The 13,972-nt window shown below is 38.4% G+C and overlaps 2 protein-coding genes across 2 annotated transcripts; both read right to left on the bottom strand.

The window, feature by feature from the left end:
- Positions 1-6,840: 6,840 nt before the first annotated feature.
- Positions 6,841-7,791, bottom strand: LOC149303380 (olfactory receptor 5V1-like). The gene has a single exon (XM_089481247.1). The coding sequence runs from the start codon at positions 7,789-7,791 to the stop codon at positions 6,841-6,843; it is 951 nt and encodes a 316-aa protein (XP_089337373.1).
- A 4,983-nt stretch (positions 7,792-12,774) lies between these two features.
- LOC149303381 (olfactory receptor 10A7-like) lies at positions 12,775-13,728 on the bottom strand. The gene has a single exon (XM_089480673.1). The coding sequence runs from the start codon at positions 13,726-13,728 to the stop codon at positions 12,775-12,777; it is 954 nt and encodes a 317-aa protein (XP_089336799.1).
- Between the last annotated feature and the right edge of the window lie 244 nt (positions 13,729-13,972).

Raw genomic sequence — 13,972 nt, forward strand, 5'->3', positions numbered from 1 at the left:
CCTGCATATGAAAGAACAGAAATGGGATGCAATAAATGATATATTACTCAACTATATAAAATACTCCTAGAATATTGTTTAGTGAATGAACTAGAAACACTTTCTCAGTGTCAGAGAAAGGCAAAGACAATGCCTACCCCCCTCCCTTGCATAAACAAATCTTGTCAAAAAGGACTGTATCAACTGGTAGGCTTCCCATGAGTAAATTACCACAAAATCATTAAAAATTATAAAAGAAGCATGACTGGGGTCCACACTCCTGCACCTGTGAGTAAATCGTTATGGAGGCATCGGAGCTCACTTCTCCCATCAGTAAATCATCCTTGGAGCCACCATTTGCTAATAAAGGGATTTTCTATTACTGTCAAATGGTGGCTCCATGACAATTTATTGATGGGAGTAGCCAGCCCCAGCACCTCCATGATGATTTACTCACAGGAGAAGCATGCAGGGCTGTGAACCCTGATCATGCTTCTTTTAGGATTTCTAATGATTTCATGGTGATTTACTCACGAGAAGCATCCTGTGTGAAAGAGTCCCCAGTGATGGGATTGTTTTAGGATTACCACAGGTTTGACATTATTTCAAGGCACATAAAAACAACATAAATCTGGATGGTAGACCATCAATGAATTCCAGGTGCTGTAGGCTTTATTTCAGAGGAGAAACTGGCAAAATCCACCTCTTAGTATTTCTCACCTAAGGAAAACTTATGGAATACATGAGGTTGCCATAAATTGACAGATGGCTTGAAAGCATGAGCACATGCACATGTTTGTGTCTGCGCATACACACATAAAGAACACAAGGTTTAAAATATAAAGTATAGTGATTTGTGTGTGTGTGTGTGTGTGTGCGTGTGCCTCCATGTTGCTTTTTGACATATTGAGACACCATGAATTTTCATAGGGTTTTCTTCAGGAAGGAGTAGTCAGAGGTGGTTTTGCCAGTACTTTAATCTGAAATATAGCTTAGAGTACGAGGTATTCATTGGGAGTCTCCCATCCAAGTACTAACCAGAGCTGACCCTGCTTAACTTCCAGTATCAGACCTACTGTAATTCTCTCCCAGAACAGATGCATTGAAGCAAGGAGATTTACCTATGTCTTGATTCACTATTAAATGACTGAATGGGTATAGTCTAGTTAGGACTAATCAATAAGATTCATTATGCATAGGTAATGATTTATTAACAATGATGGAATGGAGGGGCAGAATAACTCTATACATTACAAAATAACAGAACAGAACAGAACAAAACAAAACAACAACAGAAATGACAACAACAACAACAACAACAACAACAACACTACCTTGCATTAGTGGCTTATCAGAAAGAACTAGAAGCCAGAATCATTCTGGTGCTGTGCTGCTTTGTACAATGTTTTCTTTATTGTTTTGCATACTGGAAAACAAAAGGAAAGATATATTTATTGACAGATGTTTGATGTGGGATATAGTGTAAGATATAAAGTGTGGTGTAGTTGTTTTTAGTGTTGGACTAGGACCCTGGCAGGTAAGAGTTTAATTCCCTGTTTAGCCTTGGCAGCCAGCCTATTGGGTGCCCTTGGGCAAAGCACACATTCTCAGCCTAAGGGGAAAGCAAAGGCAAAAACCCTTCTGAGCATTTTCTGTCAAGAAAACCCAATGATAGGTTCACCTTAAGATCATCATAAGTCACAAAATAACTTGAAGGCACCCAACAACTATACATAGTCTGGGTTAAGTATAGATTCTCTGGTATTCTGCCAGAGGATTACATTGATCAGAGCACAATTCCAGACAAATATAATGCTTTTAAAAATCCTACTGAAGTGATGTCATTTGGCCCTAATGTTCCTCTGGATATAGGACCCCTTTTGGTAGTAGGTCTAAGCACTAAAACAAAAGAGAAGGGTCACACACAGGAGAAACCACAGCAGAAAGTATGATGAATGCCATACAAGGTACTCCAATTGGATTACTATGTTTGAGCTAGCAATTATTTGAAGTGAGTTTGAAATAAACACTTCTAAAAATTATATGTGAAAACACGTTGCAGATTTCAATGACTTAACCCAGATCACACTAATGCTGATGTAGAACCAGGTGCTGATGTCTCATACACTGAAATCAGCTGTGTTCTATTAAATGTATCTTGTTCTTTTAGCTTGTCTGGACATATTTGTATTATTCCATTCATAATGGAAGCAATTCTTTTAGTCATAGAGGTACAGTATGGTATAGTGGTATGAGTACTGGACCAGGGCTGAAATCACCACTTAGTCATGGAAACTGACTGTGGGAACTGAGGAATTTACACTCACAACTGAAATCTTATGATAGGGTCACCACAAGTTGTAACTGAAATAAAAGCACATCACAATCCAATTGATTCCATCTAATTGACACTCCTAAAATTTACCTTTTATCAATTAAAACACAGTTCAAACTATTAAACATTCATAGAATGTGCTTTAAATATTAGCAATTTGCTCTAAATTTGCAAATAAGTGACAAATGATGATCTAGAAAAAAATTACCTCAATCTATGTTCATTGTTGCCTCTGTCAGGAAGAAGCATTCAGGAAAGTGTTCTTGTTCTTAACTGAAACCTTAAGGTTACACAAAGCTTGCTGTTCTGGACTCCTGAGGTGCAGTTGTGATTTCTCAGCCAGTCGCAGAAGGAAACAATCTTAGGTGACACCAAAGAATCTATCTGATCACGAGGAACAATGGCCTTATTTTGAAACACAATATTGCTCCTCATGAAGGGGTCTGTCCCTCAGCAAATCACAAAGAAGAACTGAGTGACGATAGACGCACTGACATGATTCATATAAACTCTCAGGACATGAAAAATGTGCTTCCTTTTAAAATTAATGTTGACACATTTTGTAAATTAGCATAACTATCCTGTACTGATCTATCTACAGCTGTGTTTAATTGAACTCATGGGACTTATTTCTAGATTATACGAAATTGAATTGTACAAACAATACCATAATATACCTACAAATCAACACATCTGTGTTGGTAGCTGATCACAAAAATAGCAAATCATCTAACATTTTGCAGCTGCTTGACTTGTCAAAGGTTTACAGTTGATTTTAGAATTGATCATACTTAGGACAGACCTACTGAAATCAACAGAGATTATGTTAGTCATGACTAAGTAAATTCCAGTTGATTTTGAGTGATATTCTCTGTGTCTGAATTCAACTCATTATTTAACACAGTGTGATTTTGGTTCATCTAAACAATCAAAATTCGATCCAGCACAGAAAAATTTAAACTAATAGCCAGCCACTCTCTTTGAGATGAGAATGAAGTGCCTGGCCATGCGACCCCTCGGCAAGTGGACTCTGTACCAGTTGATGTTTGGGTTTTACCTGTCTTTAAAGCCCCTTGTGACACACATTGCAGGAATCCAGCTCAAAGCAGACCAGAACATGAATAAGTGAGGGAAGATGAGTTCAGTTGTCTCTACACATTGCTGCACTTGACATGCCAGTTTAAGCTAGAAAAACAAAATCCTTTCCACAGTTTCTACTTAACAGAGCTTACCTATCTAGCTCATTTGTCCTGAGTTTGGGAACAGTCTGAAACTGTGACTTTGATCCATCATGGAGAAAATGGAGTTGCAGGCTTTGCTATATATTTAAATGGAAAGGGTGTAGGAAATGAAGGGATATGGCACCTTTTTTGAGACAAACTTGTTTATTTCAGCATGAGCTCAAATATATATCAATCCACTTGTTCGTATGTACTGAAGAATCTCTTCATATGGGTCATTCTACCTAACCAATTTTGCCTGGACTAATGCTTCCCTTGTTTACCCTAATCAATTTCCAAACTTACTCCAGACCAGAGCTTGGAAAAAGTCATTTTGATGACCTATATTCAGTTGCTATTCCCATCTAGAAAATAACCTCTGGATCAATAGGAGTTTGATTCATCAACATTTTTGTAAATTTCATAGATTCAGTGGGTCTGTTCTAGTTGAAACTGACAATTGGGTTTGGCTACCCTTCTTATATTAGTCTCAGACAGGAGTAGGGTTTACTGAAGCCCATGTGATGCACACAACCCCCATAAACATTTTTGGATTACAAACTGTCCCCCCCCCCCCCCCCAATAATCCCACTTTGTCCTAACAAGTCATTTCAGTTTACTGCTGGAGTAGGCAACTGCATAGTGGGTAGAAGCCATTTCCCCTCCCTGCGCTCATCCAGTGGGCCACATTGCCATGTTCTGGAGCACCTTGAGTGGCATAATATCACTTCCAGCCACAATTTTGTCTGATTTTTGTTTGATTTTTTTTGTGGGGGCTTTTGGGGAAAATTGGAGCATCTGGAGAGTAAGAAAAGCAAACCCCTGCATTTCTGGGTTTTTTTGTGTGTGAAAGATTCACAATTTTATTTCTTTATTCTTTCTATTCCTGAAGAGAGCTGGAACTCTAACTGTTCTTGCAATTAGTAGTGTGAACCATAAAACGTGGATTGTAGGGTCTAACAAGGAAATGTGCTTCCTATGCTTATCTTTACTATGGAATCTGCTCTCCCCCCCTACTCATTACTTATCCAAATGAAGAAATTCATATTGTTTTGACTGAGATTCACACAAATAATATGAATGAGTGATGTACTGTTACTTTTATTATGAGACAGAGAGAGAGAGCTTAGGTTCTGAACATGAAGTTTCTCACTGAAATGCCCATCCTCATTATTTATTTTGCAAATGAAGTGTCTGCAAAATCAAACAGGTGTCAAACTTCAGACCTCATAAATAATTGAGCTGAACATAGAGAAAACCAAACATCCTGTATCTTTAAAGACAACCAACTTTTTATCACATTTCTATTGGTCATCTTGGGAGGGGGAATTTCTCTCAGTTTAAATTATTAACATTTTTAATTACTGGGGAGGAGGAGGAGATTGGGAGGTGTCTGGGGTCACACAGGTCTTAAGGACTAGAAATGGTTCATAGATCACACTTTGCCCATCCGTTTCGTGGAAAGACCTGTCTCTAGCCTAAACAGGTCATGAGGCTGAAAAAATGGTCCAATGTTTGTCTGCCACATTTCCTACAGGGGACGTGAAAGCATTTTGAGTCCCACTCCCAATAGTAGGAATATTTGTAGGGGGTGGTGGTGAATGCCACCCTCCAAGGTCCCAAGGGGATTAATTTTGCCCCTAACTCCTGGCAGCTGTTCACCAATGTTTTAAGGATTAATGTCAACTTTTGGCTCAAACGTCTGTCTCAGCATTACGCCTTCCCTCCACAAATGCTTTCTTTCTTTAGGTATTTCCCTATTCTTACTAAAGGTCAGCCTTCAATCTACTTTTAAAATGTGACTATTTAATGTACAACCTGCTGAAGTAAATGCGTGTGTATGAGAGGGGGTGCCTATCAACCAAAAATATATTTTCTCAAGAGTCCACTGTGAATGTGAGCTTCTTACATTAGTCATTTTTGCCCAAAGCTATTTTTGAAATAACCAAACCCCTCTCCACAAACCTCCCAGCCTTTAAAAAAAACGAACAACCACAGAGTTTCCTATATTGATAGTTCACATACTAGTTTTCAAAAGGCTCCTGGTGCGCCTAGAGTCCACACAGAGGGTGTGAAGGACGTGTTAAGTATATTTTTTCTATATATTTTTAAATATGGTTGTAGCGGAACAGTGAAGGCTGTGGTCCTCCAAAGTCTTAGGGGGGCAATACACCCTCCCATACCTAGGAACTCTCACCCCACATTGTTTGACTTTCCTCTACAACAGTGGTTTCGCTCTTCAAAACTCTTTACATCTAATACTACTTGGTCTAAAAGCCAAACATGATTCTGTTTTGAGAAAGATAAAATTAAAACATGATTAAAATTAAAATTTAAAAAAGAGTAAACTATATAGGTATGGGATGAGGAGAGGGGTCCCAAAGAACATGGGAGAATATATCAGGGTGCATTGTGCATGTGAGCTTTGTCCCACATCAGTATGTTTTGTTCATGCAGCTTGTTTGCTTAAAAGCTTTCATGCAACCAGGGGCAGTCTTAGCTGTAGCAATTCATAACAGAAGAGAAAGTTATATGGGAGATTTCTAAGTCATCCTTAGCTTTCAAACAGAGGTTCAATTAGAACTGGCCTGGGAGTTATGTAAATGTATTTCCAAATTTTAAAGAAAGGCCTTGACACAGGCCTTGTCAGCATGGGCCAAAAGGCTAGTTTCCCCACTTATGCCTGTTCTTGTGTTGTCCTTTTTGGATGATTCATGTTCCAAATTCCAGTTCTGTTGCAAGCAGTTTGGATGATGTCCAGCAGATTCTGCACCAGAACCAGGGTATAAGTTATAACACCCTTCATCTGCATTTTAAAAAGTTACCTGTTAGTACAGATCTTCCAGGAAAGTCAAGAGCCCTTTACTCTCTTGGTGTGATGGCTGTCTGCTTGGACATCTCACTGAACTGTCTGATGGGTCCACTGACACTGCAGGTCACTTGTTCTGAGGTCAGAACAAGGTGCCCAGCTATGTGACCATCTCTGCCTTTAAGTGTCCACAGTAGTGGTGGATAGACCAAGTGGCTCAGTGGGATGCCTGTGCAGACAGCTGCCATGGCATGTGAATAAAAGGTAACAGGAAGATATCAGGGCAGCTGTGGAGCCAGGATATTCCAGGCTTCCTCTGGAGTATCTTGCCCAGTACAGATAAGTCTACAGTTCCAAGTGAAAATGATCAGAGCCAAAGGGTGCTTGAACACACCTGTTAAGTCAATTTAGTTTTATAACAGAAAAATTAATAGATCAAAAGTATTTCAGTATTGCTTTTCTACCAGTTATACACAAGGTCCACTCTTTCCAGTCATTCAAAAATATTTTCTCTTCCAGATCTTCACAAAGGCATCTTTCACCTCTTTATTTCTCAAGCTGTAAATGAGAGGGTTTAAAATGGGACCCACAACAGTGTAGAACAGAGAAAGATATTTGTCAGAGTTTGGAGAGTAAGTGGAATTGGGTTTCAAGTATGTAATAGAACCAGTACCAAGGATCAAGGTCACTGTAATGAGGTGCGAAGAGCAGGTAGAGAAAGTCTTCTTCCGGCCCTCAGAGGAGGAGATCTTCAAAATGGTGGAAATGATGCCAACATAAGACATCAAGATCAAGATAAAAGGAACAGTTACAAAAATCATAGCCACTGCAAACACAGCAATTTCAGTCCTAGTTGTATCTCCACAGGCTAGTTTCAGTAATGGAGGGATATCACAAAAGAAGTGGTTGATTACATTAGAAGCACAAAAGGGCAAGGTGAAGACTAGGCTGGTATGACCAAAAGACATTAAAAATCCACTTAACCAAGATGCTATTGCTAGAAATGTGTACACTTTTTGGCTCATCAGGACAGGGTACAGCAGTGGTTTACAAATAGCAACATAACGATCATAGGCCATTGAAGCTAAGAGTAAACACTCTGAGCCACCCAGGAAGAAGGTAAAGTAAGTCTGCAGAGCACAGCCAACGAAAGAGATGGATTTCTTCCCAGAGAGGAGATTTTCCAGCATTTTGGGGACATTGACAGATGTGTAGCAGATCTCCAGAAAAGAGAGGTTTCTTAAGAAGAAATACATGGGAGTGTGAAGGGCAGGGTCTGCCAAGGTAAGAAGAATGATGAGAAGATTTCCGGCCAGAATGATGATATAGATTACAAGAAAAGCTGAGAACAACAGAGTTTGAAGACTGGGATCATCAGAAAGACCCATGAGGATGAATTTAGCTGGTGCTGTGTTGTTTTGTAGAGTATTTTCTTTCTTAGACTTCATCCTGGACATAAGAATATATATGCATATCAAAGAAGAGAACTGGAATACAATAAATGACATATTGTTTAACTATAGATAATTCTCCTCAAACCAGAATATATTGTCTTTTGTAATGAACTGCACAACAGAGAAAGGCACAACCCAAAATTATTTAATACAGGCATAGTGTGGAATTAAGCAATTGTGGCCCTTGGTTATTTTCTAGAGGAACAGAATACTGTTTAGTTCTTGAATGGTTTCAAGAAACACTTTCTCAAAGTCGGTGGAAGGAAAAGACACATACTCCCTCAAACAAATCTTGATAAGAAGATCCCGTGGTAGGTTTATCTTAGGGTCACCATACGTTTGAAATTATTATAAGGTACATAAAAACATCGCAAACATGGCTGGGATACAATCACTGAATGCCTGGTTCTGTAGGTTCTAGTTCAGAGGAAGGAACTGGGAAAATCAACTCTGGATATCCCTTGCCTAAGGAAACCCTGTGAAATCCATGAGGTTACCATAAATTGACATACATATAAGTTATAATGATCTGTCTCCCTCCCTCCCTTCCCCCTCTCTCTTTCTCTGTGCCTTCCAAGTCACTTGTAAACATATGAAGATACCATGAATTTTCACAGGGTGAAAACTAAGAGGTGGTCTTGCCAGACTCTTCCTCTAAAATATACACCTGGTATTCATTGGCAGTCTCCCATCCACTGCTAAGCAGTGATCTTGCTTAGCTTCCAAGATCAGACCTACTGTCATTCTCTTCCAGAACAGATCCACTGAATCAATGAGATTTACCTTATCTCGATTAACTATTAAATGATTGATTTAATGGTTGCAGACTAGTTAGGACTAATAAATAAACTTAATAGGTGCTGATTTACTGACACCAGTGGAATAGAGGACCAGAATAACTCTATACACTGTAAACAAAACAAAACAACAACACAACCTTGCATTGGGGTTTTATCAGAAAGAACCAGGAGCGAGAATTATTCTGGTGGTGTGGTGTTTCAGAAGATATTTTCTTCCTTGTTGTGCATCCTGGAAAACAAAGGGAAAGATATATTCATATTCAGTATACAAAGTGTGGTGTAGTAGTTTGGGTTTTGGACATGGACACTGGAAGACAAGAGTTCAGTTTCCCGTTTAGCCATGGTAACTTAATGGGTGACTCTGGGAAGTTACTCTCTCTCAGCCTTAGAGGAATGCAAAGGTAAACCACTTCTTCAGAATTTCTGCCATTAAAACCCCATGATATGTACAGCTTAGGTTCGTGCTAAGTCACAAAATAACTTGAAGGCACCCAACATAATATAGATTAATTATAGATTCTATTATATTCTGCCAGAGGATTACACTGATCACAGAACAATACCAAACTAAAATAATGCATTTTAAAATGCTACTGATGTGCTGTCTTTAAGCACATTTGGCACTTAGCTGCTACCTGGATACAGGACCCCTTCAGTAGTAGGTCTAAGCTCTAAAACAGGAGAGAAAACCGAACGATTTGTTCTCCTTAATGTCGCCATAAGTCATAAAACAACTTGAAGTCACCGAAAAACAACGATACATAGCATAGGTTAAGTATAGATTCTATTGTATTCTGCCAGAGGATTATATTGTGTTAGAGAACAATTCCAAACAAATACAGTGCCTCTTAAAATCCTACTGATGTGCCGTCTGTAAGCACATTTGGACCTAAGCTGCAACCTGGATATATGACCCCTTAGTAGTAGGTCTAAGCTCTAAAACAAAAGAGAAGGGTCACACACAGGAGAAACCACAGCAGAAACCATGATATGAATGTTATGCATGGTGCTCTGATTTGATTATTATGTTTGAGCTGGCAATTATTTGAAGTGAGATTGAAATCTACACTTCTAAAAATTGTATGTAGAACCACGTTGCAGAATAATGCACAATTTAAATGCATTATCCAGGTGGATTTAAATGTTTAACCCACATCACACTAATGCTGATGTAGAACCAGTTACTGATGCCTCACACACTGAAATCAGCTGTGTTGTCGTAAATGTGTCTTATTGTTTTTTCAGATTGTCTGGACATCTTTGTATCCTTTCATTCATAACAGAAATTATTCTTTTACTCATAGAAGTACAGTATTATATAGTGGTCTGAGTACTGGCCTCTTTGCAGACCAGGGCTGAACTCACCACTTAGTCATGGAAACTGACTATGTAAACCGAGGAATTTATGCTTAAAACTTTAAACTCTATGATAGGATTACCATAGGTTGTCACTGAAATAAAGGCACATAACAAACCAATTGATTTTATCTATTTGACATCGGTAAAATCTCCCTTAAATCAATTAAAACACAGTTCAGACTATTTAACTGTCATAGGATGTGCTTTAAATATTATTAGCATGTACTATATTTGCTAATTAATGAATAGCAAACAATGATCTAAAATAATTTATCTCAAGATATGTTCATAGTTGCCTCCATCAAGAAGAAAAATACCAAAATATTCAAACAAAGTGGTCTTGTACTTAACTGAAGCCTCAAGGTTACACACAGTCTGCTGTTCTGGACTCCTGAGCTGCAGTTGTGATTTTTCAGCCTGTCGTGGAAGGAAACAATGTTAGGGTGACACCAAAGAACCTATCTGATCACGAGGCACAATGGCCTTATTTTGACTCACAATATTGCCCCTCCTGGGAGGTCTGACCCTCAGCAGATCACAAAGAAGAACTGAACAACTAGATAGACAGACTGATACGATTCTTATAAACAGCACCTGAAAAAAGTTTTTATTTTTAAAATGAATGTTGATACACTTTGTAAATTAGCAGGCTTTTAATCTTACAGTCCTGTACTGACTTATCTACAACTGTGTGTAATTGAACTCATGGGGCTCATTTCTAAACAGACATATACCAAATTGAATTGTATAAGCACCACCATAATATACCTATAAATCAACACATCTGTGTTGGGCAGCTGATCACAAAATTAGCAAATCATCTTACATTTTGCAGTTGTTTGACTGGTCAAAGTCTTACAGTCAATTTCAGACCTGATCATACTGATCTATATACATACACAGATCCACTGACATCAACAGATATTATGTTAGCCATGACTAAATAAATTCCATTTGATTTCGAGTGATCTTCTCTATGTCTGAATCCAACCTATTCTTTAACAAAGTGTGATTTTCATTCATCTAAAACAGTGGTTCCCAAACTTTGGTCCTCCAGATATTTTGGACTTCAACTCCCAGAATTTCTGACTGCTGACCAAGCTGGCTAGGGCTTTTTGGGAATGAAGTTCAAAAACACCTTGAGGACCAACGTTTGGGAATTGCTGATGTAAATAATCAGAAGTCAATCCAGCACAGATAAATTTATACCAATGAGCCAGACTTTTTGTTTATTTGTTTTATATATAGAATTGTGTACGGTTCTTAAACCTGGACTTCCAAGGAAGTTCCATGCTGTCTCCATACTGTTTAATATGTATGTGAAACTGTTAGGTGAGGTACTTAGGACTTTCTCCCAGCATAGGGACTCAAAGCTGCTAACAGAAAATTTAAATAACAATAAAATTTAAAAACAATACAAAATTTAAAAATATAAATATAAAAATTTTAAAAAATTAAACAGTTTCAAAAGTTAAAACAGTTATGAATTAAAATATAACATGTTTAAAATACTTTTTTTTACTTCCATAAAGATTTTTCAAATAATTAACGGAACTGCAGGTCCATGTTGTGCCTTAGAACGATTTAAACATTTGCATTTATTACTGGTAAACATCAAATGTCAACAAAATGAACTTGTAAACTTTATTATTTTTATTATTTATTTTATTTATGTGCTGCCCTTTCCCCAGAAATGGCCCTAAGGTGGCTCACAAATAATAAACAAATAAAACCTGTACATTTTTAAAAGGCAGTAAAGGTATGCTAGCAATGAATTTTAGACAATTCAAATATATGAAGAAATGAAAATGATGTGTTATAAGGAAGCATACTTTTAACTGTGCCTCTGCAGAGAAGAAAAGCAGGGACATACATCAGCCTCAGCCTATATCTGAACTGACCTCACTGTTGTGTTCCAACCCTGCTCACCCTTATAGTCCATAAAAACAAGGTCCCCACAACTATTGACATTTTCTCCCCAGAAATGCAAATCTACCAACAGCTGAATGTTTTATGTCCATAATCTGTACTTTTCAGAACGTTGGAATCTGGTTCCCAATTGAGAAACAAATTTAAAAATGGGTATATTACAGAAATGTGGACAATGTTTGCATATATATTGTGGGTGGGTGGGGAGGGGTAGAATCACAAAACAAGGATGCATTGCATTGTTGCAAAACATTCCATTGCAAAAAGCATGCATGCTAGGAAAAGAATATACTTTGTTAATGCATTTGGAAATGGGGGGGGGGGATTTGCATAGGATTAAAATAGCATTTGGGAAAATGAGAGATACAGCAAACAAACACTGAAATTCATAAATTCTGCCTACTTAACCTAGCAGCTACCAGATTACTATAGATATTAATCTATAGTGGAGATATAAACTGGAGATGGATGAAGATACTAGAGCTTGGGAAAATCATATTTTTAGTATCATTCCCAAAGTACTCCCAGCCAAAGAAGTATGGAGAAGATGTACAGACAAAGTCTTAGAACCCAAATAGTTAATATGTTGTTTTTCTCCACATGGACAGTGGATGTGTATACATGTGGTGGTGGTGGGGCTGTATGTGTAGGAGTAGGGCTATCTTGTCCTTTGCCTCCAGTAGCAAAATGTTGCACTGTATTTTCTGTTTTGGTCTATTTCTTCCCAGTGTAGATATGTTGCTTCGTCCATGTGACTCAGGCCATGGACTTTAATTCTTACTGTTCCTCTTCTCAGTTTAGGAAAGGAAAATGCAACCATGTTGAAATGATAATTTACAGCTTGGCAAAGATATTTTCCAAAAATTAATCAGACTCCAAAATGACTGCCTCATGTGCCCACAAAATTCCTCCCTTTGGCGAACATATTCCTGAGAGCATCTTTCACCTGTTTGTTCCTCAAGCTATAGATAACAGGGTTAAGCATGGCAGGCGCCACTGTATAAGTGAGGGACAGAAGCTTCTCTATAGGATCTGAATAACCTAAACTGGACCTCAAATGTGAGAACATAGCTGTGCCATAGAAGATGGCCACAGAGAGCAAGTGTGAGGAACATGTGTGCAGAGCCTTTTGCCGCCCACCCTCTATAGTTATCTTCAAGATGGCTGCAATGATCAACATATAGGAGACCAGGATGAGTATGAATGGGGTAATGAGAATTAAGAAGACAGTTATAAATCTCTCCACATTGTTTATGTAGGACCTTGGGCAGTGTAGCCTTGCTAGTGGAGAAATATCACAGAAGAAATGATTGATGATGTCAGAGCCACAGAAGGGGAGAGAAAATATCAACCATGTTTTCACAATAGATATGGAGAAACCAGTGACCCAGCATCCAGAAACTAAGAAGAGGCAGACTTTACTTGTCATAAGTCTTATATAATGCAAGGGATGGCAGATGGCCAGATAACGGTCGCATGCCATTATAGCCAGGAGGTAGCAGACAGCAGCTCCTAGGAGGATGTAGAAGAACATCTGAGTGGCACAGCCTAAGAATGTGATGGTTTTTCTTTCTGACATAAGGTTCACAAGCATTTGAGGAAGAGTCACTGATGTGTAACATATATCCAAAATAGATAAATGTCTAAGGAAGTAGTACATGGGTGTGTGCAGAGCACGGTTAGATACTGTAGCAACAAAAACCATCGTGTTTCCTGTCAGGATGAAAAGGTAGATGATCAGGAAGACAACGAAGAGAAAGCTTTGCAAATCAGGTCGATGGGAAATTCCCAGGAGCACAAATTCAGTTACAGTGGTCCTGTTCTCATTTCTCATTTCTTCCATGTCTCTCTCCTGAAAAGATCACAAAAATCCATTGTAATGTGCACATTTCTAATATAAGGTATCAGTGAGCACATACTATTCTAAGGCTGCATCTGCACTGCAGAAATAATCCAGGTTGACATCATTTGAACTGCCATGGTTCAGTGCTATAGAATTCTGGGAACTGTAGTTTTGTGAGACATTTAGCTTTCTCTGTCAGAGAGAAATGGTGCCAAAGGAAACAGCAACTCCCAGGTTTCCATAA

Source organism: Sceloporus occidentalis, unplaced genomic scaffold, assembly GCF_023333645.1.
Source record: "Sceloporus occidentalis isolate IW3139 unplaced genomic scaffold, rSceOcc1.0.p SCAF_14, whole genome shotgun sequence".
NCBI lineage: Eukaryota > Metazoa > Chordata > Lepidosauria > Squamata > Phrynosomatidae > Sceloporus > Sceloporus occidentalis.